At 44.6% G+C, this 26642-nt stretch overlaps 1 protein-coding gene across 3 annotated transcripts in view; it reads right to left on the bottom strand.

Moving 5' to 3' along the window:
- The window catches only part of ELOVL6 (ELOVL fatty acid elongase 6), a 70210-nt gene that overhangs the window by 13322 nt on the left and 30246 nt on the right, over nt 1–26642 (bottom strand). For 2 of the 3 annotated variants that reach the window (XM_083834554.1, XM_083834553.1), the window contains one exon: nt 14676–14807. In XM_083834554.1, the coding sequence (XP_083690680.1) occupies nt 14676–14746 (71 nt within the window). In that variant the 5' untranslated portion in view covers nt 14747–14807. Of the gene's footprint in view, nt 1–14675; nt 14808–18349; nt 18777–26642 lie in introns of those variants that run through there. The other variant, XM_083834555.1, reaches the window with a different exon arrangement.

The following is a 26642-nucleotide window of genomic DNA, read 5'->3' as shown; positions in this document are numbered from 1 at the left end:
TAATCCATCATGTGGCACCAGCAGGGAGCAGCAGGGAGCCCACGGCAAGCAAGACCATGCCATGCTGCCCAAAATTAGGGAATTACAACACGGACTCCCAAGCAAGGCCCTCCTGGTCCCCACTGCTGCACATGGCCGTGCTGGCCTGGCACCCAGAGGTGCAAGGCCTTGCTGCGGGAAGGCCAAACTCCGAATTTGTGTCTGCCTGCTCCTGTGGTGCCTCACGGGGTCCCTGCAGGTGTCACCTCCATGTCCTACCCACACAGGGGGGTGGCTGAGAGCATGTGGCCCTTGTGACATCTGAAGTGAGGAGACCCAGGCCTAGCAGCGCAGGCCTTCCTCGCCGGCATCACCGGTGTTCCAGCCCTTCTTTGGCACCGTGTGACAGTGAGAACAAAAAAGGAGGCCACTTTTTTTTTTCTTTCTTGTTTTAGCATGCAAAATATTTACGGAGGAAGCATTCTGTGTTAAAAAGAGATGTTCAAAGGTCAGCCCCGCTGAAGAATGCGGTGCTTTCTAACCCTTCTTTGTGATAACAAGCTGCGTTCAGCTTTCAGTCCTGTTCAGCAAGAGTACTTTGCTGGACGTATCGAGTTCCCCTTCTGCTGCTAAGGAGCTGGTCTCTTAACAAAATCAAATGGCCTTTCTGTGCCCCGCTGACTGAAAACCTGCCGTCCTTACACAACAGCAACACGCTGCAGTGCTGGTGGTGTGGAGGACGTGCATGGGGTGCACGGACTCCCCTCAGGTGGGCAGCCCAGGGCAGCCTGAAAACACACCTAGAGGAGTCAGTTACTGTACAAGACAACAAAAGATATTTTCTGTGCTTAGCTGAGCAACAGAAAACACATAAAATGTAAACAGATACAGGATAAAACAAACAGAGAAAGCACCTACCAGAGAAGCAACCTTCTGAACTAAGTTTCTTGAAATGAAACACAGCTGAAGCCACCTTCATTAGACGAATTCTTAACTCCCCAGCTGGACAGCTGCCCCTGAATCTGAACCAGACAAAAACCTCAGGACCCCCTGGTATTAACAAGCAGCATGTGCCCAGGTGGCTGCATCTCCAGGTGGAGGAAGGGCTCACATCTTTCAGCCCTGTTTGCTTCTTGTGCTCTTTGATTAGGTCCTAAAAATAAGTTTGTGAGAAAGCAATTTTGCAGCATCACCGGGATGTTTTTTTTAATAGTTGAGAGTATTTATAGAGCTTTCCTCTCCACTTGGTAAGGGTGAGATTCTTTCAAATCACTCACCTTCTGTAGTCTCATGAAACATGGTGCCAGCATACCAGGCGATCAATGATACCCACCAAGCAGATGACACAGCAGGGAAAGGGCTGGGTGACAGCTTTCTTAAAAACTAAAGGCTTACGTTGCCTGAGATTAAATTGTTTGCGGGAGATTTCCCATGAAAACCTGCTTTGGCCATGCGAAAAGGAACAGTAGCTTTGGCTGACCCAAAAGACACTGAGGTGCCTCATGAGGATGCAAATGTTGAAGGGGCCACGCGTCTTGCAAAGCAGCAGAAGGAAAGTTTTTTTCTAAGCCTGCCACAGAGTTATTTTTTTTATATTAGCTAGTTTTTATATGTTGGCTTCAGGTCGTGCAGGAGCAGAGTGTTCTGGGAAATTGTTAGTCTTTGTGTCAAAGACCAGAAAACCCTCAAACAAAATTTTACTAGTTAAATCAGGAGGTTTATAGGGGCCTGCCCTCAATCTGTGAAAAAAAAAAAATAAAAAAAAAAATAAAAAAAAAATGAAATGTTTTTTCTTCATCTGGCTGCAGTGAGGGTAATTTATTGTTAAAGCTGAGCCAAAATAAAAGGGAATTTCCATGTTAAAGCAGTTACCTGGGTGGTGCGAAACAAGGAAAGGATATTACGGCTGGGACTGCACCTACTGGTTTTCACTGGTGACTGGGCGCCCATTTGAAGCCTATTGTTCCCAAATCCTTTGTGGGTAAACATGCCAGACCGTTTCAAGGCTGGGGGAAGAATTAAAAACATGACGATAACCTTTCAAGAGTCTGCCAGACAGAAATGGCACTCGTTCCCATGCAGGGAGGAGACCAGTGAGACCTGCTGAGAAATACCACCCTTCTGAAATACGGAAGCAAAGGCTGAGCAAGAAATACATTTCCTGACTAACTGCCCTTAAACTTCAGTGGATGACTGCAGGAATGTATTCTTGTATTTAAACAGGTGTAGATGCTATAAGGCTGCTTTAGGCCTATCTGTGATTGTAAAATCCTGGTATTTTTACAATAGAGTGAGCAACCATCCAGTAAGAAACCGATCGATAATTACAAATGAAACGTGGGCAATGACTGAGAGAGATCTTCTGGCTGCTGTTCAGTGGCCTGCGTGGAATTAATGGATCTTATCTGGATCTCAAGGAGCTAGTGAGAGTCATGGCTAAGTCAGCACAATAGGACATGTTCTCTAATCTCAGAGAAAAGCCTAGAAAAGGATCTGGCACCCAACATCCTAAATGGTCCACATGGCACAAGGACAGCATCTATGAAATCTTTGCAATTTATTTCAATACATTAATAACTGACTAGGAGAAACAACTTCGTATGTCTGCACCTGGTGATTAAAAATATTCTGCTAGGTATGTTGAACTGAAGGTTACAGTTTTCAGTTAAATGAATCAGCCTCTTGGTCAGTGAAGGATATACACAGAGATAATGTATTCTTCTAAATTATAAAAAAAGTTCAAAAAATAATAATACTGACTACATATTTGGTCTCTCTTAACTCTAATGTAATGAATCATTTTACAAGCATTTAAAAGAGAAGACTTCTAAATAGTCAGTTACCTTGAAATCCTAGAGAGACACTTGTTCAAATTACAGCTGATGGACCTAGTCCAACACTTATTTTTGGAAAAAATGGCAAAGAAAATTAACATAATTAGGCTGTCCTTCAACACTTCTGAACTGCTTTTGAGCAATGCCAAGGTTAGTGATGAAGAGAGACCTGACCCTGCAGAGACTGTTCTTGTCAAACACTTGCAAACCCTGTTTCACCTCCCAGAACTGTTCTAGGTATCTTCTACAAGATCCTGTCTCATCATTGAATCCGCTCGTAATGAAAAGTCATCTTCATTTTCTCCACAGCACAGACCTTCCTTGTTACTGTACCAAAATTTTGGTCTTGTCTGCTTCTCAACAGCCAAGTGATTTACCACCACCAGTTTGGACTATCCCAGAATTACTAATGCCTCAACAGTATCTAGACCAACAATTGCTTTACGTCAGATGTCCTCGTGTAAAGATCTATCATGGACAAAGCTGTTCTTAACTAATTCAGGTTCAGATCTAACTTCCTCCAGGCTTCTTCTACCTGTGTTGGCATCTCCAAGGCTCTTAGCATTGTGAATATTTCACAGTCCTTAATGGTGTTTACTCTTGTAACAGCCTTGTAAGGTGGCTAAGCATTGACCCATTTTGAAGAGGTAAGGCTGACTGAAATTTAAATGTCCTGTAAAAAATTCTCTGCCTGAGCCACGATAAGAAATGATGTGCAACATCACAAGTTGTGGTTCAGTGCCTTGTCCATGAGGTCCATTTGATGAAAGCAGAGAGAGGTGTGACCTCACTTTGTATCAGTGAATACAGTATTATTAAATCAACATTAAACATTCCAGTTTTCAGAGAAAGTCTTCTGACCTGCTATAGATTTTTTTTCCACTTTTTAATGTTACTCTCTAAACCTTCAAGTCCCTTACTCTCTGTCTTATTTACCTCAGGCATACCTATATCTTTAAAGATAAACGGTTTATAGAAAAAAAAAAGAAAAAAAAGATATACAGTTTCTAGACACACACTTCTTAACTTCGCATTTTCATCACCTGCACATCTGATATGTTACTCACTGCCCTGCCCAGAAGACCAGGTAAGAGCAATCAATACATGTCTGCAAAAGACTCAGTCATACTCCTGCTTTCCCTGTGTTTTCTCTTGGCATACTAGACAAATACAAGTGAGGATTTCATCTGATGCAGCTGGACACAAGCTGCAAAGAACATGAGCCTATGGAATGAGTTCTAAGAGCATCCCTACTTCTATCTCTCTGTCACTGTCTTGCCCCCCAAATTTATGTAAGACCAGGCCCCAGAAGCCTGCCCTGTGGTAGGAGAAAATATTGGGATTCTTTTCCCTTGTGGAATTTCTGCCATTGTTCTAATTATTGTGATTGTTTTGTATTAATGCTCCTTGCTGACTCCTTTACTTGCACCAGTGAACTCCAAAAGAAAATCAGGCATTTAAAACCACCCCCCTGCTGTGGATCCCAAGCCATGCCCAACTCTTTGTGACAGGGGCAGGTACAAAAAACACACTAGTGGGGTGGAAAAATCACTGCTGACATTCTTAAAAATTCATGTTTTCCTTTGCTAATGACCTCAGTTGATAAAACTACAAAAATGCAGATATTTAATCCCATGCAACAGCAACTGATACTGTGGGACTCTCATTTCTAAATGCTTCTATCCAAGCCTAGGAAGAAGCCTGAAGACATAATTGAGCCAACCACAGGTGCAGCAACCTGCATGGATGAGAAACTCTCACTGTAAAAGGAAAATTTCTCTATTTTAAAGTCAGTCTTGGGATTTTGCAGAAGACTGCAATGCTTGGTTTTTGTACGTTTGGGATTTAGAACTATCATGACGTTACCATGCACCTAAGTTGAACTTGTTTCTGATCTATGTTGTTTGCATTTCACTGAAGAAAAATACACCAGCTATAATTTCGCCATATATTGTTTTAACTAAATTAACTTTGGGCACAGATATGAGAATGTTACCAACTCCTCCCTGGTGCTGATAAACCATGGTAACAATTTATGCACTTATTCTGTCTATAGCGGTTTTAGTGTAAAACCAAATTTTAGTGTAAAACTGCGCTATCAGAAAGGAGGTTTCTGCTGCCATACTTTACTACTTTGCAACTGTGTTTAGACGTCCTTGTGCTCGGTTACCACTATTCTGTTGTCCGCAGATAATTTTGAGCACAGTAACTCCCTTGTGCACCTGTGTTCTCCAAGGCCTAGCCTATTGACAAAATCATTTGGGACCATTAATTATTCTCTTGCAATTGGCAGGAACAAAAAAAATAAAATAAAATGGAAAAACCACCTTGGTCCCATGATGTCCCTTTTTCCTAAGACATCTGAACATCCTACAAAGCATGTTTTCAAAGATTATGAAACCTTCCTTTGAAGAACACTTGTGTTAGTCTCATGCTTTAAGAAGAACATAGAACTCATTTCCTTTAGTCCACGTATCTGAAAGGCTATAAGGTACCTATAGTCCTCTCACGAAGTCCCACTGATGAAACCTTCCTTCTAAGGTCCTACTGTCCTGCTGCTCCTCTGCCTCTCCCATCTCCTGACTGGGATGGAGAACAGATGGGTCTCACAGCTTACCCACAGAGTCTCTCACCCGTCTTAAAGGTGATGGAGTCCCATTCAGGGTGGGGTCCATCCACAGTATTGTTAAAAAAAAAATTAAGAAAAGGAGGTGATGAATAACATATGCTTGTCTCAGCGTGGCACTCACTTACCCTAAAACTTAGCGGTCAGCCGTACTGAAAGTGCATTATGATGGGGTGCTCTAGCTCTCGGTACCACGTGTGTGAGCAGAAGTTGTGCTGATCTTTGCAGTTTTTATCCCTGGTTTTTGCAAAAGAATTTTCTTTGCATAAGTTCACGCATACTTTGAGGTTTGGGCTCGGTCCTATCAAAATCCCAAAGCAAAATTTGAGAGACTTCCATCTCTGCCCCCCAACACTGAACTGAACACACAAACCTTGCATTTCAGACCCTTCTACTGTATCTGATCCAGATGTCTCTCCAGCAAGCTTTTCAATGCAAATCATTTGAGTTTTCAGTGGGGACCAAAACCTGAAGCCATGCCAGCTCAGACTGATTTAAAAATTGTGCAAATATTTTACATGGCTCTAAGAAATAATATATCATCTGTGCAAGTTTATATACCCATAAGCATATGCATACAGGCCTGGGCGGTTATCACTTTCCCATGTGATAAATTACTGGGAGGGAATGGAGGAATTGGAGGTATGTTAAAGTGACAGCTCACTCCATGGTTTCAAGTGAGGGCAGATACTGTGCTCCTTGCATCAGTCTCTTTCTCTCCCCTGCAATAAATCCTTCTGTGTGGGGCCACTCCCTTCAACCGTTCCCACTCATCATCACATTTCCTAGTCACATCTCACCTGGTTCCTAAAACCATCTCTTTGTCCTTTTTATTGACAAAATTAGGAAGGAAAAAAAAAAAAAAAAAAGGCTAATTTCCTCCCCTCTCCAGGGACCTCACTAAGCATCCCAAACAGTGACATCTCTGCAGGGCTCCAGATCAATGGACACTGTCATCTGGAGATTTTAATCACGTTAACACCACAGCAGAGTAAAATCCATCTGATTCTCCCTTGCTAAAGTGCCAAGCTCAACAGCTCTGCCAATTGCTGCAACTACTACTCAGCAGGCTTATTTATGTGTGGATAAAAATCAATCTGCCACAGCTACTGTCTCCCAGTCCCTCCTCACCAAACCCAAATTCCCCCTCCAGGAAATGCAGTTTGATCCCCCGGACCTGCCTTCTTTATGACTGGGATTAGCTATATTCAGGCAACCCCAAGGAGCAGAGTACGAAAACTATGCAGCCACACTTTGTGAGCTGCTGGAAGGAAGCAGAGCAGAAAAACAAATGCCAGGACCAGACTCTTGCAAGTGGTCTTTACAGCAGCTGACACTAAAAAAATGGTGGAGAGTCTTACACAGAGCACCCAGCGGCTATGCAAGGCCCGTTGGGCTTTGCTAAAGAGATAAAGAAGGAGCTGTGGTCAGCCTGAAGGGCAGTGGTACTCAATCATCACCCCAAAACCATGAGAGAATAGCAAAATTTGCTCACAGGGACACCAGTGAAACCACACACTGCTGAAAAGCATGTAACTGTTTTCTTGCAACAAATGAAAAATAATTTTTCAGCTCTACCCACACATCCCTGCATTTCACCTGACTTCCAAAGAGTTGGTTACAACCTAATCAACAGTAATTACCCACCATTCATTCTTGTGCTCCTCCATGTGCTGTTACCTGACGCTAGTCCCTGATCATCTGGCACGTAGGGGGTAGGAACTTGCAGGAACAATATTTCTTGATGAAACCTATCATTTCTCAAGCAATAACTCACTCTTCCACCGCTAAATAATAACTGGACTCTTGTTGGAGCTGAAGAGCCCCAGCATCCTGTGAAGGCTGTATACTTGGGCAGGTAATTTTCTGTCAAGAAACATTTCCTAGTTCTTAGATACTTATTTCAGCAAGTTTGGACTGTGGCTAAACTGCTAAAAATAAAAAAATATATATCAATTTTCAGCTTAAGCCCCGTGTTTGGTGCAAAATCTCATAAGAATTAAGGAATCCATCTAAGGATTTCTAAAGCAGCCCATGAGGATTCATAGGCACAGTGTAACTCTTAAGCGATCCTTAATGAATGCTTCAGGGGCATTTGCACTTGCTCCTGTGTCATTACCAAAATTATTGTCAGCATCAAACATTATCTCAAGAAAATTCTAGAATAACTGTAATATTACAGTGATTTAAATGATAATCTAAAAAAAGTGACGTATCTATTTCTGCAGGATAATTCAGAGATACTTACAGGATCAAATGTATCAAGATGGTAGAGTAACCATCATGTATAGCATTGAAATGTATGTATTCAGGAGTTTGAAATTATCCTGGGCAAATAAAGCCAAAATGTAATAAAGTAAAAGATTTAGCGGAGAATCAAGCCAACCAATGGAGCTAGCAATCACTAAAGCTGTAAAACAGGCAGATAACAAATCAAACTCAATCTAAGTTACAGATAAAGACTAGCATTTGACAGAATAAAGAAGGCTTAAAGAAGCTAAAAGTTGTAATATGGCTGTAATGAGCTGCTCAGATCCATAAATTAAATGGCAGTCGCAGGCCTGGAGTCATTCGTCTTCCTTATTCGCTCCGTCCTCCCTGCAGCAGCGCTCCCGTGAGCGTCCAGAGAAGCTGAGATCTCCGGGTGCCCGCAGCTGCTGAACAGTAAATACATTTGCTTAGAGGAACAGCTGAATTTGTTGGATGGTGCTGACTTTGGTAAACTGCGGGTTGACATCCGTGTGCGGCTCTGCCTGTGTTTGTTAACGCACCCAGCCACGGCTGAAGTGCTGGATTTGCTAGGCCGGGCGAGTTCCCACCTCTCAGCACTTCATTCCCGTTGTATCCAAGAGGCATAAGCTGTCGGGGACTCACTCAGAAGACATCACACGGAGATTTCTGTTCCCTGGTGATTTCTCCTCTTCCCCACCTGCAGCGGGGAGGACACAAGCCAGGCACCGAGGCTCCTTTCTCCCTCGTACAGTTCCCTCCTTAATTTAAAATTGAGAGGAGAAGTCCGCTTCCAGGGGGCCGTGCTTTGAGCAGGGCACTCCTGTGGTCCGGAGCAGGAAGATTTCACAGGAAAAATATCATTTAAGGTGACAAACAGACTGACAGATCTCTCGCCGATTGAGAGAGCGGACAGAATAGGGCCAAGCAAGTGCAGAAGCTGGTTTCCAAACAATGCACTGCATTTACTTTGCTGAGGCCTTCCGTTTTCCAGCAACAACGACGACAAAAATCCCCAAAAAAGCAAATAGACAAAAAATAAAGGAGAACTTTTTAAAGAAAGGCTGCCCAGCTTAGCACTGAAAAAAGAGATTTCCACAGGAATTGTTTAGCCAATGCTATCCATACCTCCTTTAAACTAGCATCAGCCAGGTCTCACAGTGAATCCCTGATTTACTTTTAATCATGCCTGATAAGGTAAAAACAGTAAAAACTTTTTATATTCAAAGTAACTTTGACAGACACAACATAGGCCACAGCTGTAACAGCAGAGCGAACGAAAAGATGAGATTTCAGAAAAGGATGAGCGCATCTTTTTGTCACGTGGCATCAAGCACAATTCTGGGAATAAAGATATTTGTCATGGGATGCTCTTCTTACTTATAATAAATAAGGTACATACTGGACATACGTCTTCTTGACAGTACTTTATTGCTCTTAGTCCATACGCTTTTATCACCCCTACGCTGTATTTTTAATGCCAGCCAGCATTTCTTTGCAATTTATAAATTCACCCTAAATAGCACTGTTTGTATTTCCCTACTGGGATTACAGTTTAGCTTACAGAAAATAAATTTTTTTCTTCTTAAACTGTTCTGTATCATCCAAGGGATTTTTGTTTCTCTCCAACCATTCTGAACTGCTGTTCACCCAGTTTTCAACTTTTGCTCCAAAATGGTAATTAAAAAGATGCATCCAATATCTGTTGCATAAAAAAATCAGGCAAGCTTGTAACGGTGAACGTGGCCCAAATGAAATAAATTGTTAGGTATATATTAAGCACTTTATTAATTTGGGTTCTGAACCACGTCTTGTTGAAAATATGCATCAGCGCTTTGCAAATATAGGGAATACTTCATATGGCATTCTCTTGCTTTTAACTGTGTGAGAGAGAAGATAATTCACCTCAAATGCCACTTATTAGTCTTAATGCTATTTGGCAAATATTGCTCTTTCATTAGTTCGTTTTCTCTGTGAACGTACTTTCAGGACCCATGTAAAATTTCAGAATATTTTAAGATTTTGAGGGGTTGCTCAGCAACATACGAAATTAAGTTGTGTTTTAATCTCCATGGCGAGGCTCTGTGAATGGCGGACCTTGAGACTGGACATAAATTTGAATCACCGTTCATCAGTTTTCTTATGTATAAGGCATGATAACTAGAATGTATTTCAGAGTCACAAATCCAAGCAATTGGACTCCTGTTCATAAACTTATGTTCAGTCTTCTTTTTCTTTTCTTTTCTTTTGGGTTATGTTGTTGGGAGCTCTCTGCAGAACAAGTGCACACCGTTCCACAAAATGCTGCTGTGCTTGCAGAAACAAACCCATTACAGCAGTCTCATGAAAGAAAAGTGAGTCACCTTTTTCCAGTGAGACTTTCTGGTTTTCTCTTTCGAATACAAGAAATGTTGCTGCTGAGATATTCCACTTCTGAGGCTTTGTGGCAAGCAGCTAGTGGCCATTGATACCACTCCTACTACTCTGAGACAAAGTATTTCCCAAGAAGAAAGATACCTGCAAACCCTGTGCTGACGTGAATTGATTTTCACCGTGGCTACAAAGTACAGCTGAAGCTGGACTGGAATCTGCATGATCTCAGATGATGATAACAATATTATGAGTGTGTGGTTTAGGCTTGACAAAGACAAATCACACCTGTCACGGCACCAGTCATGGTCAGGTTTAGCTTCTCCCTACATACAGCAGCATCACGTTGGATGCTTTAGCTTCCTTCTCTCCTCTATCGACGTGATCATGTTCCTTAGGGAAAACAACATTTTGCTATTATTAGTTAGTGCCCTGACCCTGATTCTTCTGTTGGCAGCCCTTTAAGGATGGAGAGTGAGTGAAAACAGTGCCATGCTGCTGCCTTGTGTGAAGGAGCTCCCCTGAGTGAGCTCCTGGGTGGCAATGTTACCCATACACAGGCTCTAAGGCCCATTAAAGGAGCTACACAAATCCAGCTGAGATGCAATGAAAACATGAGTTAATGACTTTGTATCCTCCTGCGAGAGTCCTGGTTGCAGCTCTGCTGATTCCTAGAGATGCCAGCAGGACACTTTTGATATGCTCTAAGTAAGAAATTCTTTGGTGTCAATGAATGACCCTAACTTTATGTTCAAAGTGGCACGTACATAGAACTGGCAATTCAAATTCATTGTGTTTTTGCAGGTTTTTAACCGCTGGAAATATTCAGAAATACAGAACTGACAGTCACTTTGATGTGTAGATGGATCAGCAACAGTTTGCTTGAGGTCTTACCAATCTGAGAAAGGAACATTTGTGTCAGCTCCCTAACAAGGGGCTCCCATTGCCATGGAACAGCACAGAGCTGCTCCAGCAGAACCTCAGTGCACAACAGGATGGGTGCAAACACTTAATTAACGTGTATAAAATGGAAAAACAAAAACAAAGCCACGTCATGTCACACAACGAATCTTCAGCGCCTGAAACAGCTCAACAAACCTGCCAGCAGGAAAAAGAACAACCCCCCAAAATATCCCAAACTAATTTCTCAACAAACGACTTAAAAGATCGTGTTTTCACAGTGGTTTCAAAGGGAAAAGCAAGCTTTAGTGTTGCTGCCTTTACAGAGGTATTCATGGAGCAGCAGTAACCCTATCCCAGAGACAAAATGTTCGAAACTAGCTGATAGCTTCCAAAGGGAAATAAAGCTGCCTTTCTGTCTCACAAATCCTGCTGGCTGCCAGTGTTGACACAAAACTCACTCCGAATGCTCAGCAAGCTCGGTAGGGTGGTGTAGTTGTTTTGTTTGTGTACAGGCGTGGCAAGTTTCCTACCAGAGCTGCTACCACATTTAAATGATCTTGGCAAAAGCAAGGCGGGCAGAATTCATTGTGCAGGAGGGCCAGGTCGTTGCCTGGCAGGCAATTTCCCTTTTTTTTAAAGTCCAGAACACATTTTTCCAGCCTCTGCTAAATGTTACTATTTCTGATGATTTCTGAAGTAGGTAAAATGGTAAAAGTGTTAGAAGAGAGATAAACAAGGACTCTGAAAAAAAGACTCACTCTGACCTTGAGATAGAACACTGAGGGCTCTCCAGGCAGGTTTTTCTTCCTCATTACAACCATTCATGGCAGACACAATACTTACAATTTCTGAAAGGTATTGTAAATGTCATAGAATTTCAAAAGCTAGCAGGGAAGACTTAAAACTGAGGAGTATTTTCCTGGATCTATAGTGAGTCTGAAGGTGGAACAATAGCATATAAATCTATCCAAATGGACCTTCAAAGGAAGCAGAAATGTCTTTCAGACTAAGTATATGTAAATGAAAGACCTAGTCATGTGAGGAGCCAGAAAAAAAAAGGGTTATTTGGAAAGTAACACCTAAGTTACATGGGAAGTTGATGGCATTCAAAGTCTAGTAGAGCTGGCTACCAGAGTCTGTAAGGCTGGGAGTGACTGCTGGCCCTAGCAAGGACAGCCATGGTGAAACGCCAGGAGACACATGTTCCAATTAACACTTCTTATAGCAACTTTCCATGTCAGGTTTTAATGAAAATTCTCTTTGAATTCTCTCTGAAAATTTAATGGAAGTGCATTTCCTCTTTTTTCCAGTTAAGATGTGAAGGGGTCTTGTGTTTGGGTTGGTTTTGTACGGGATTGCATGTTACTGCAGAAGCTAAGGAGGTTTCATGCTCTGCCTTGCTGTAAACACCATGCCCTCAGAAGAGCACAACTTTATAGGTGCAGCTGCACCATTCGTATAATCCACTGGTCCCCAAAAGCAAATCCAGCAGCTTAAATGCTCCATGTAGTCTGAATGTCTCACACTTAGGGTTCCTCCATCTCCTTTCCACCCCCGCCATCTCATTTTCTGATGTGCAGAAGGAAGGGTGAAAGCTCTGCAGTGCTCAGGGACATCCCTGGAGCAGTACGACTTGAGTTGATGTAGGAAGCAAATCCCACAGGGGTGAATCTCTCCCAGGCTGCACCCTCCTGGTAAGCGCTTCTCACCTTCAGAAGCAGAGCTCAGTGCAGGTGCCTGTGCTGCCAGGAGAAGGTGGTTTCTGTGGTTGGTTCATGCTGGCAGCTTGCAGCTTCACAAAGATGATGTCCACGTTTTAGATCTTAGCCAGACTCCCTCAGCAGCTGCTGCAGGCCGTGCGATGGATATTTCGTTTGATTCTGATGGGAAACTCCAGTTTGCAAGTAATGAACGTGTTGATTCAGTCTGAATGTTTTCAGTCCACCTACACAGCACTTTCACAATGTAGTGTACATTGCTGCTGTTTGTTGATGAGCGCATTGCTTTGACTTTGGTAGGTAACTAATTAGTGAAATTGCTTAAAAGCCCCACACCGAGCACGTCAGCCACAGAGCCACCCCAAAGTAGTGTGGTTTTAAAAATCATGCTAGTGACCCTCTGCAAAGGACAGTTCTGAAATCATGCTTCCTGCCTGTAGATCGGGAATTAAACTACAACTGCTTTGCAAACGTCAGCTGCTTTCTGGTGGCTATGCTCAACAGGAAAGCGTAATTGGAATATATACTTTGGAATCCAGCTGGCTACAAATCACTCTGCAAAGCGATACACAAATGACATGCCACCTGGGAAGCAATTCAACACTTGCTGAAATTCAGCGAAAGATGGCAACTGTGTACAGGACACTAACAGCAAAACTATACTAGACACAAAGGCAGAAGCACAGCACCAAATGCCGCTAAACAAAAATTATACATTTTTTCAGTATTAGAACTTGCTCTCAAAGTTATCCAGAATGCTCAAAGTTTTGTCAGCACTATTATATATATACATATATATTTAGGAATCTATGAACTATTAAAATCAAGCCAACATAGTCTAAAATTCTACTGGTAGCATGTCCTAGCTGAATGAGACAAGTTAAAATACATTTTATTTCCCCTTGTTCGAGTTTTAGGAAGAGCCAGTGTGACAGAACAATTTTGGACATGAAAGGAAATAAATACAACAAGGCAAAGGAAACAAATTTCTCCATTCCTCATTTTGCTCTGTAGCAACTCTCAGCTCAAACTGTTCCCTTCCTGCAAAAACTCATTCAACATTCACAGCTGCTCAGTAAGCAAATCTGCATTACGCACCTGTGAACTAATATAGTCAGTAATTATTATAAAGGTATTAGAAAATGATCTGGGTATCAGTGTTTGATAATGGTTTCCAAATGGTTTCTATACTGTAGAGTGAACTACAACTTACACTCCCAACAGGCATTGAAATGAATGATAATCTTCAGGTCTTGTGTGTACTGTAAATTTTATCAATAGTTTGTGTGTTTGTAAAGGTTATTTTTAAAAGTATTTGTTCATTTGTTTGTTGATGTTCTGTTTTGTTAAAAATTAACATATTAAGCAGATAAAGTGGAATTTGGGTTGGTCGGTTTTATTCCTGACTTTAGGAACTAAGAAGAATCGAACCTGATGGTACAGGGGCAACACAGAACTAGAGAGATGTGCAGCGATAAAACACAGCCTTTTCCCTGTTGAGCCACCATTTTGCTATATTCATAAGCTCTTTGCTTCTGATGGAATACCCAGAAGCCGGATTTTGATCTCAGTCAGGGAGGTCTAGGCTTACCTCATTGTAACGGAGATCAGAGTCTTGACTAAATATTCCATAAATACAACCATATAAACCTAATACCAACTAGCACATGAGAACAAGACTAGCATCTTAATGTGTTTATTTCCATTTGTAGTTTGTGTGGTAAATTTACTGCAATGATATGTGCTTTTTCTCCTGTCCTCACTTTTTTTTTTCCCAAACTTTATTCTTCAACATCATTGATTTCTCTCCTCTCTAATGCTGTATGATCCAGCAAGCCAAGGAGGACCATTTCAATGGTCAGGAGTGGATCAGGACATAGCCCTGGACAGCAGAACTAAAAAAAGTCCATTTCTGGGTGAGCTCGTTGCCTTACTAGCACTACTGTTGCATCTGAAGAAACCAAAACTTTTTTCAGGGACTACTGTCAAAAGCCGTGGGTGTGAAGAGACGCCTACCTGAAGACGGCAAGGCTCATGGACCAGAGCACTAGTGGTTTCCGCAGTTCAAATTTTGCTCGCTTGTTCATTAGGTGCCGACCACCAAATATAAAGGCAGCGTACAGTGCTGAAAATAGGAATGATTTCTTCCTGCAAAACAAAAACAAAAAAAACACCTGTCAAGTGCTGCATTAGTACCAGACAGTCAGAAGATAACTGCTGCGTGCTCGTGCATTTCTGTGAAAGGAAACTATTGAGGACATTCCCGCAGCCCAGTAGAAACACCTGTTACTGCACCAACCTACACGCCTGCACGTAGGTCTAGGTATTACTGCAAGCAAAACTGTAGTTCTCCTGGAAAAGGAGAGCCAAATTTGGTTCCTCATCTGTCCCAGTTTGTGTAGACTGTTCTTCTGTGAAGATTATAGACACAGCATAGCCCGCGCGGGTCCTTTGTCCAGACACACCTCCACAAACACAACACGGTCAATACCTGCACCAACTGACTGTTTTTTTGTGGCTCATTCACTATTGTCATATCATATTTTGTGCTACCTGGCAACTTTCTTTTCCATTGTTTCCTCCAAGAAGACACTTAAAGACCTTGAGCATCGCAACCCAGTAAGAAAAGACCCACGAGAAGTGGAGCACCACCAGCGAGGGGTCAACAGCCCCATTGAGCTGCGACGATGCTGAGTGGAGTTGCCCTCTTGCAATGGTCAGTTCAAGAAATCCAGTGAATATGCTGAAAGATCAAGCAGGGCTCTGCAGAGGAACTTCAGTGATACTGGTAAAATTGCAAGCCTTATTTTTAAAACTGCCTGCTAGTAGCCCAGCTCAGCAATAATCAGCAAGCATTTGAACTCTGGTGCCGTAACTCATTGTAGATCTCATTGTAGATTAGAGGTCAAAAATAGATTCAGTCTGGGATTCCTTCCCACACATCACTATATTACACTGAGTAATACTTAATACACCATTAATGCACAGCTCTAAGGCAGGTGGCCTGCCCTGACTGGGTGGCTATATATTTAGGAACACATTTTTCTCTACAAAAGCTCTAACTATATACACAAATATCAGCAGACTATGGCTTTGCACCAGGAGGTGCTGGTTCTTTCTGCATCCCCAAAAGAAAGACACAAACACTCTCAAGAATTCATTAATCTGATAGCACAACTGCAGTTTGGTGCGGCTGGAGGCGAGTAAATGTTTGCTAACCAGGTTGGGTAGCGATGAACCGCTCCAAACTTGCTCATACTGAACTGCGCAGCTGCTAAGACAAAACTGAAGGGCTACAGGACAGGAGGAGACTCCCGGCGTTCAGTCAGTTGAATGAGGTCAACAGCTACACAGCTACAACAGCGACAGCTCATTTAACTAGAACAGATAAACTTGAGGTCACTTCTACCAGCTTTCTAACAAGTTCAGCGCCGTTTGCGGCGGTGGCAAAAGGCATCCCCCCAGCAAACAGCGCTGTGCTGGTGGTGCCAGCCGCGAGGTTTGGCTGCACGCGGGGAGTGGGCTGCACTGTAACATGTCATTACTACTATCTACAGTTACTACATTACTACAGTTTAGAGAAACTAAACAGAGCAGAACACCAGCAAAAAAACTAAACCTTGAAACTTCAAAGAAAAAAAAAAAATCCCCCAGAGTAACTCAGTGGCAGACTCGCATCCAGTAGCTTCAACGCTAGCACATTCATGTGTTTGTCGTCAACGCTGTGCTGCAGGGTAGACATAAAGACAAGGCTGCCAAATCCTCCACATTTTCCTGGCATTTCTGTTTCTCACAGTTGTCTCCCACCTTCCTACATTTTCAGACTTCGGGGACTAAGTACTATCTATACTGAATACAACTCCATGTTTTGCAGTTAAAGGTGCCAGCTTGTTCCCCCAAAAGGGAGGCAGGGGAATTTTCTAGAGAAGCTGTAGGATGCTCTGCTCGGTCTGGGGATCACTGCAAAAAGGGGAACGCAGATTTTGGAGCTACAGGCTGAAAATGTGAGGCACCCTTCTTGCACCCAGGGGCACACTGACGGAGGACTTGGGCTGCCCACACTGCACAGAGCCTCGGTCACGTCTTCCAAAAATCCCACAGCAGGGAGAGGCAGTATTGTCATCATCGGGGCCACAGGCCACCATGTCTGATTCTCCCTTTACAGTGAACACTGAAGAGTGGTTTTGTGTTTTATTGCATCCTGACGGACGGAGGTTTGTGCACTGATGTGCTTTTTAGAAGCTCAAATCCTTCATTAGAAGAGCAATGGAGACAGGAAAGAAGAAAAGGAAAAGAAACCTAATTGAGAAGAGGGAGGCAGAAGAAGAAGATTTGTGAAATACTGTATGTATTAAAAATACCACAGCATTCAAAAATGACAGACCGAGGCCTTGCGGTGAGCCTTGTGCACAGCAGCACGAGCCATCCTGGCACCTCTGACACGAAGAGAGGTAGCCCTGAATATTGCCGTGCCTCTGACGAGGGGATGCAGCCCAGCTGCACTGTTGTCATTTATTTATCCTGAAAATAGCAGCCTGAGTCATTATTGTAGCGTTCTCTGACGCTCATGAGTAAACTGACATAGGTATATACCATAAAATACAATATTTCCAAAGCATTTTCCTTAATGGTTAAGGAAAAACCTTGTAAGAACACTCAAAGGACAACCTTTGCTGATCTTTTAACATAATGATCTATAACAAACATAACACAGGATTATCCCCATAACAGCATTCAGCAGGGGCACAGTAAAGTGAAGCAGTGTTATCCACCTCTATTTACCTTCTATAGGTTTTTAGAAACGTTTTTTATCAAGACATATATACCTTGCACCAGCAGAGCTCATTCTTAAATTCATTACCACTTCTGCATCATAGGCTGTTAAGGGAGAACAACAGGTAAAAAAAAAAAAAGAAACCAACACTGCAGTTGCCAGAGCAGAGTGCTTCTGGCAAGGAAACAGGCAATTTCAGGCTTCTGATGTTTTTCTTTTGACATTCTTCATCAGCATTTCATTTGCGTTTGTAAAATAATGGATTTTACTAAAAAGGATAAGAAAAATGCAGGATGCTTTGTAAGGTGACAGATAGGATGCTTTTCTTACCCGTTTCTCACAGCTTTCAACAAAAAACAATTACAGCCAACCGTGTTTACTACTGAAACTCCAAACTTGAGAGCCTAATTGCAGTGCTTCAGCCAAAACCAGTGTAAATCACACAGCACATCCACATCTGCAGTCCACCAGCAGCGCCTGGTAGCCTTGGCAAAGCTGCTTTCTCTCTGATGCTTGTTTAAATATCACACCTTCTGTACGTACAAAAAAAGGGTGCGAAAACGCTTCGCAGTCTCTCGGGGTGTCTACTTCAGAAACGCTGTCAAAGCAAACCTTTCTCTCCCTCTTCCTAAATTCAGCTCTGACAGCACAGCACAAAGAGATGCAACGTGTGGATGTGTCGGATCTGTATATGGAAACACAACCCGTGCTCCTGGGCTTGATTTGCACTTCTGCCCTCGCTTCCTATCGACCATGCCAGCCCTCGTAACGGAGCAAGTGGGAAACGTAGCAGAGGAAGACCGGTCCGATAGGAACACGCCAAGGTGGTCTGATTTACTCCCACAGCTAAACATCCTTTGACGTTTATATTTAGAGCAGCACGGATGACAGTCAGACACACGGGTAGGTGACTCACCGATGATGCTCTTTGACGTATCGGGCTATGAGAGTGAACAGGGACGCATCTCAGCGTGATGATCAGCTGGCCCCCCGATCTCCAAAACCTGCCTCTCAAGGAGCACGCGGGCCTTCAGCCTCCTCGTGACGGGCCCTGCTGGGCTGTGCTCCCCCTGCAGCTGGGGCAGCTCCCCAGGCACCCCCCTCTGCCAGCGGCAAAAGGAAGGGGAGTCGGGGAACGAAGCCTGGGCAGGGGCTGTTATTCTCCCACAGCTGCCTTCCCACTGGGGTCCTGTGCCCGTTGCCGTATCGGCATGGTCATGAGAGAAAATTATGCCTCAAATGGAAAGCACTTCAGAAAATAATCCCCCAAGCTGAGGGTTTTGACACCAGACAGTTTCAAAACTGTGGGTTTGGAAAAGTTTGCTATCACTGAAGGCAAAGCAGCTTCATCTCTGGCTCTGTCCCAGATTTCCTCCACTTCTATGCTGTGTTTTGAATGGGGACCACCTGGTGGAGATGGTGGGTGATGGTGGTCACCTGTGTGCTTTTACCTAGCACAGACATGGAGTAGAAACTACCCAGCAATGGAAATTAATGCAGAGACCTGTGGTTACCAGAGGTAATAGCAGCACAGTGTCTCGTTGGGCCCACCGTGGGTTTCTCCAGGATTTGCTGGGGCTTTCAGGCAATTGCTGAAGCGGTGGCAGAGAGCAGGGACACCAATGCAGGTCACAGGCACTGCAGCTCTGATGAAAAGCTACAGTACTTTCACTCCTAATTTCGTCAATGTAATTTTAACTCTGGCCTCTACAGTAAAAACCTGGAGCTAGTAAACAAACTCAACTACAAGTGAACTCGGGGACTACTAACCTACATCTCTCCCAGTTAAAGCCACGCTGTACACAGGTCTCACCTGGAAGCAGTTAAGGATGATGCACGTGGAGGTATGTCATAGAGGCACGGCCTGAAAATAACAAGATTTCCGTATCGCCTTACTCATTTGATCTTTTTATCTGATCAAATGAATCAATGGCTATGACATTTAATACATTTATACTTTAAGTAGTACATCAACGGAAGGCCTTCAGATGCAGGAAGACCCCTTAAGCAAGTCATGAGGGTTATTTGTATAGGCAACTGCTGCTTGAGTCACCGCTCTGGGGGCAGATATTTATTTATTTAACAGGACCCAACACAACACTAGAAATAACGCATCAGCAAGAATACTTTACTAACACTACCTTTGCCCCTGCATCCGCAGGAATGCCTGTGCACCGCAGTGGGGTCAGGTCTCGCTACCTTTGCAAGTGCAATAGTTGTGGAAATAGTAACTGTTGGATCTCAAAAGATACTGAAGTGGGGGAAAAAAAAAAAAGGAAAAAGTAGTTCAAAATGAAACAGGAAAAATGAAGTGATTGCAAGCAAGCAGCGTGTTGTTTGTCTGTCTGTCCTAAAAGACATTCCAGCAAACGTTGCTCCCTTCCAGCCTTCTGCAACGCTACCTCAAAATGATGTTGCTACAGCTGCCAGTGGATTGCACAACACAAACAAACAAAAAACGTTTTGATTTTCCTGAGAGGGTTCCCAGCCAGAAGAGACGCGCAAGATTCTCCTCTGGAGCAGCGTGTAACTGTAGAAACAGGGCAGCCGTGAGTCCTGTACAAATAAGCCCTTATATCTCTGGCTCGATGACCACCTTTGGACAGGATCACTTCATAACTCTTTCAGTGCTGGCAAAATTTAAATTGTCCTCGAGGAAGCCAAACTGAGGGGATGCCTGAAAAGCACAGAAAAATAGAATATACACTCTCCAGCCTACTCCTCCCCATCTGAAGACCTAGACCCAGAGAGAGGGATCTGAGCAAGCCAGAGATGCCATTTTGTGGCCTAGGTCTGATTAAAAGGGGGTATTGGTACCAGTGACATCCCAGCAATGGAGCTGCAGAGTGAAGTGTCTTGCTTTCAAACCTTGTAAATATTTATTGACCCATGGCGGGGGTGGGAGAGAATGGAGCTCACAAAAAAAGTACATTTTGGGCTGAGAAAGAAATGAAGGAATATTTTCCATTATCCACCAGTGAAGAAAAATCAGGTCACCTGGAGAACATCTACCTGCTCTGAGCTGTCCTGCAGTACCTTTTGATGCATGATGTCAAGGACTGCTTGATGTATCTAAAATCTCAGGATATCTGACCTTCGTCTGCTGCTGAGAGATGAAGGACAAAGGACACCGATGGAGAAGGTGCAGACCTAACTCTTGACTGACAGGAAACTAGCAAAGACCAGAAAAAACGGTGCAATCTTGCCAAAATCTTTTCAGCCACCTCTCTAAAACACAGAACGCTTCCTAATAGTTTTTCCTCCTCTTTACCAACTGGGTAGCAGGTCGGAGAAAACGTAAGGGTGTTTCAGCAGTGCTCAAAACTTGCAACAGGGAGAAGTTCAGAGTAGCCACGAGGCAGGTTTACACGTCACTGCCTCCTTACGACACCACGGGCTGCCACTGGTGCCACCCATCCACCAGCAGGGAACGCGTTAGAGGGCTAAGTAATCATTACTGAGTGACATTTTCATGAACTAAACTCCACCGCTACTTATGTAAGAATTTCATGCTTTTTATTCCCAGTGGAGGCTTCTGTCCCCGGAGTAATACATTAACAAATTTCCTAGTACTTTCAGTCCATCACCATTCACATGTCATTGGCCATGACCTGTAGCTTCCTCGTTAAATCCAGAATCGGCCTACTTGAGATCAGTAAAATCAGTACCTTTAAAACAGGCCGTTGAAAAGATAAAGGAAGGTGGAAGCTGGTCTGAACCCAGATAAGCTTAGTTGAGAAGTAAATGTAAAACACCCTGACAAATACTGCCAACGGAAAACCAGAAGAAGTAATTTTCTCATTATGGTCACAGCTCTCAGGACCCAATTTAGATGAAATGCAAGTGTCAGGATGACGTTGTCGAAACCTGTGGTGGAAATGGCGATGGGGCAGGGGCACGGCAAACACCACGCGATCCCCAGCACCCCTTCCTCAGTTAATCCCATAGCCAGGCTGTTTTCCGGGCTTTTACTGCAAACATCCTATTTGCAGTCCTGAGCCAGCCTGCAACGGTAGGCATAAAGCAGCAGGAGCGGCACAAGGCAGTACAAAGTACACGGTATTAATATGGCTTATCTATATCCTGTCAGCAATATGGTTATGACGGCTTGTTCTGGCTTTCCACCCCTGCCTAAAACTTCACGCTTGGCGCAGGCACCCCATTAGAGGTGACGGGACCCGCCAGCTCTGCCCAGCCAAAGAGCTTGCGTCTTTCCTTCTGCTTCCACCCTCAAGGCTGTTCCCTGCCCTTAGTCACCGCCTCACCTAATTAGACGGGATGCTAAACTGCTTAGCAGTATTTCACTTTCCATCGCGGCATAAAGAACCCAGGTTGCTAGAGGATTAGCAAGTGTAACGTTAAAGTGTTACGTACACACGAAGAGGCGCACGTCCTGGTCAGAGAAGGCCTGTTAAAACGGGATGTGCCCAAAGGAGAGAACGCGTGGATGTGAACCTGGGCTAGGATGGAAGTGGCTGCACACACGATACTCTAAGAAGGAAAACGGGCCTGGCCAGGATGGAGCAGTATTTGACATCCAGCTCCTCGGGGCACACGGACAAATGAACGAAAGGAAGGAAATAAAACTGTTTTTAAACAATTTAAACGTAACAGTCAGAATTTAATGACCATGGTCATTAAGGCGAAAAAAAACCACAACAGTTACTGTAAATGATACAAAAACCTGTTAGCATGTCAGTGGTAGCACTTCAGATTTTTTAAAGCAAAAAGTGGTCTCCCAAGAAGGTAGGGAAATTAAATAAATGATCCGACCTTTGTGTTTTCCCAAAGGTCACATAACCAAAATTTGTTTTACATCTCCAAACATATTCCTTTTGCAGTCCCTTTTGCTAATCGGATAGTGCACCACCGATTCCCTCTGTAACTGTTGGGTTTTTCTCAAACTTCCCTCCGAGGCAGGTTTGCTAACTTATGGCCGGTCTTTAAAGAGGTTAAAAAAAAAAAAAAAGAAAAAAAGAAATCTGTTCTAGTAAAGAGCCAGGGTACTCCTAAATTAATGTTTATGTCCCAAAGAGGGTATAGCACAATGCCCTTTTGTTCTCGTCGTAGCCTTACCCTGTTCTTTCACATGGCTTTTACAAGAGCACCAGCAAACCGGTGCCTCTTGCCTCCAGAGGCCGGGCGCTCCGGTTCTGTGCACGTGTGCTCCGTACACATTAACAGCAGCGTGCTTTTCAAGTTTCTCTCCTTGGGAAAGGCAAATGCTATCTCTGAGGGTGGCAATGATCAATGCAACTGCACGCCTGCCACAAGCGCCCAGAGAAAAATGTGCAGCAACGTGTATGCAACAAGTTTTTCCACTTCCCTGACACCCTAGAGCAGTTTGCTAATGCTTACTGCTTTCCTTTCTATTTCTTTCCCTTCACCTGTAGCCTGCTTTGAGATTAACAGGTCTAAGAGCAGTATAAATGCAGAGCAGAGAGTTTCACAATTACTCTGTGTTTGCACCAAGATTTCACTACAGCATGTTTTCCGAAAGGCAGCCAGTCTCAAACGCAAACCGCCAAGGGGAAAGGTTTTATTCCCACTCTAAGAGCCCGTGACAGTGACTACCTTTCCTTCCCATCGCAGTTTTTATTTTGTCCATTTATTTTAATCTGCCTGGCTTCTGGATCAACAACGACTGACAAACATAGATGGGTGTCCCTGCGCCTCGCAGCTACCCCTGGAAATGCAAAAGCCGCTTCTCGCTAGCCGGCATCGCCGATGTGGCTGGCCATGCAGAGGGAGGTGTGGAGGAGAAAGGCCTCTTAGCACGAAACGTTCAGGTGGCTGAGCTTCTCCTCCACACTTCTGAAGGGTGCCAGGCGCACGCTGCGGCCTCCACTTCCAATCCCGCCCCACCCTGGTAGCTTTTGCCCTACATAAAACAAGGGTGTTACGTGGCCACCAGCCAGGCACTGGATGACTTTGACTCCAGTCACAGCCGTACCAGCTCTTACTACTTAAACCGGTGTTTCCCTCTCCTTTGGAGGTGTATTTAAACAGTGTGCCGGTATACGCCACGCTCCCCATAGCACTGTGACACGCTGCTAACTCCTCCACAGTGCTCTTGTTTGCTTGGATGGCAGGAAGGATAAGTCCCACTTTGTCTTCCCACTCGCTCCTGTTAAACACTACCTATAGTACTGATAGCAACCAAATAATACTGCTAATAATACGACCAGTAATGCACCAAGTGATCCTGTTAAATAATAAAGAAAATCGATTCACTAACCAAATAGGTAAGCATGCTACAGTCAGGCCCTAGGTAGTAGATTCAACCAGCTAGATTCAACCAACCAATGCTAACTTTGCATTCAAAGGAAGACTGAAAACTTGTTTTTTTGGTTTTTTTGAGTAAAACTATATTCAAATGATTTGGCTAAATTTGGAGCTCACACGGTGGGCTTAAACCCTTCTGAGAAGGCTCAAGAATCGTTTCTGTCAGCCCTGCTAAAATCTGCAGGTGACAGGAGGTGTCAGTCAGTGAGAGCCAGGAGCTCCCAGGGACCAAGGAATTTCCACCTTAATAACATAAACAGCCAGCAATGATGGGCCTTATCTGAATTTCGTGACCGTAATTATCCAATGGAGAAAATATTCTCAGGCAGCTGCTTCTCTTTCCCACCATGGTATACAGAGACACTTTAAACCATTTTAGGGGTGGCATACGTCCTGCAGCCAAAATGAGAATGTCTAACTGAAAGGTGACAGAATACAGGCTTGATGTCCCAAGAGATGCTGGCATAATTCATCCTTGCATGCTGGCCCATTTTGGGCAGCGTGAACTCTCCTGGAAACTCTCCTCTGTCCAGGGCTCCCCAAACCCAAGGGGACTGCGTTGGAGACAGCCCTAGGAAACACACGCGCCGTGGCGTGGCTGTGAGTCAGGTCAGCCAGCTACAGAGCAAAGGCAGGACCTTTTCTTCTCTCTAGTCAACGCCAGACTTGTTTAACTAGGCTCTCCTTGGCGAATTTGCTTTTACAATTAACAAATGAAAAGGAAACATGCTTCCCTGCATTAAAAAAAAATACCACAGCTGCCTTACACAAGTCATTTCCATTTCTAAGACTGGAAAAAGGCTTTGCTGCCTCTGCTTAAATACGGTGTTATTTTTCAGCCTTGGTTAATTTGGGAGGGAGAGGGGGAACGAGCGAGTGTTTTACATGATTGAGGATTTTTGCATTCATATTAAATGATAAACTAACAAAGCAGCAGCGAGACAGTCTCCAGCACGCAGGCTGGGACAAAGCTATCACGACAAACACAACGGGTGGCTGATCTGAAGGACTACCCCGACCCTCACCATGCACGAACTGCATAGGCTTTAAATAAAGATAAATAAATAAATAAGGATCCCTCGATGCCTTAGGTAGGCTCTCGCAACACGTCCCTGCAACATGTCTATTAGCAAAGCCTGGCAGGTTGAGCTCGCTCCCGTGCAAGGGGAAGGTGAGGAAGGCGAGGAAAGCGTGCATTCCCTGGCACCAGCACAAACCCGCAGACGCCAGCCAGGGCTGCCTGTAGGCTGGAAGGCGATTCCCAGCCACAGGGACACCCCAGCTCCCGGAGACTCTGCTTTCTAAGTGCTGAAGTGTTTGCCTGCATCAAAGATGGGTCTTGGGAAGCTTGTGAGAAAGGTTATGGACCAGCCGCGGGGCTGCGGGACCCTGCAGGTCACTCACCCAATGCTGCTGGTCCAGGGCCTGGGCCTGCAAGCGAGTCTCACGTCCAGGATGACTGTGCTGAAAACGGTCTCTGGGAGAGCAGACCAGGAGAGGAAAGGCTCCCTGGTGCATGGGATGGTAGTGACGTTTCACCTCTCTCCTGTCACAGGCCCAAAGCACACAAACCCAGCAGCTTTACTTTGCAAATGCTTCTCCTTCGCCTTCTGGCAGTTCCTTCACTGCCGAGCGAGCTGTGCCAACGCAAACCCCCCACCAGGCTGCAGGGCTGGGACTTGCTGAGCAAGATCACAGCACCACAGAGCCACCGAGGCTGGAAAAGGCGCCTCCAGATCACCCAGTCCAACCATCAACCTGACCTACTGAGTCCCGTCACTAAACCGTGTCCCCTAGCACCACGTCCGCACATCTCTTAAACACCTCCAGGGACGGGGTACGCCATTTCCCTGGGCAGCCCGCTCCAGCGCGTGACCATCCTCTCCACGAAGAAATTCTTCCCGATATCCGCTCTAAACCTCTCCTGGTGCAACCTGAGACAATTTCCTCTCCTCCTATCACTTGTCACCTGAGAGAAGAGCCTGACACCAAACTCAGTTCGGCCTGCCACCAGCCAGGGGTCTACAGAGATAAATACAGCCAAACACAAATGAAGTTAGAGCCACGTTCCTGTGGGTCCGACTCATAAAAGCAGCACGTTCTTCCTGTGGGGCTGTGCCTCCCTCTCCCCGCTGGTTCATGTCCCTTGGTGGCACAGCGAAGCACCGGGGTTTGCCCAGGAGCAGCCTCCCCGCGCCGCCCCGAGCTAAGGGCGACTTTGCTCGGTGCTCCGCCATCAGCTTAGTTGCACAAATGCAGTGTTGAAACGTCTCGCTTGGGAAACCTGCCTGAGCTGTGCCCGTGCCTGGATTCCTCGGCTTTTATTTTCTTTCACTGAAGCGCTTTGCTGCATCAGTGCACTGATTTGGCTGACAACACCGTGTTTCTGGTAACGAAATAATAAACTATTTGCTAGCTCGTTGCAAGCAAATATGCCATTTGTAATTAGAGCAGGTGTTTGGTTTTTGTCTCGGTTTGCATCAGCGGTTATGCACTGCCGCAGAACATGGCCAGAGCAAAGAGTTCAGGGTTCGGTCCTACACTGTGTGTGCAGAGCGGAGCGAGAAGGCAGCCTGGCTATTACGGACATTACAGACATCCATCTTTAACAGCCTGAGCTGGGCTGGAAGTCTTGGCGACCACAAGTTTTGACCACTCCATGCCGACAAGTCTTCGGGCATCTCGCTTCCCAAGGGACCTCACAGAGGACAGCACTGCCCTGATGGCACATGGCAACCTCGGCCACCTCCACAGTGGCCATCAAGAGGAGCAGAGGGGAACAAGCGGTGTTGCTCTGTCACTCTGGGTCGGGTCAGCCCAGGTCAGCGCCGAGATGCTGAGGAGAAACCTGCACTGCCCGGGCAGTGGGGCTGCCAAGCCGTCATCCGTTCCCATAAATTCACACACAGAAAAAGCACACTCCG

Source organism: Anser anser (genome assembly GCF_964211835.1).
Source record: "Anser anser genome assembly, chromosome: 4".
In the NCBI taxonomy this organism is placed as follows: Eukaryota; Metazoa; Chordata; class Aves; order Anseriformes; family Anatidae; genus Anser; species Anser anser.
This window is presented reverse-complemented; position numbering and strand designations above follow the sequence as displayed.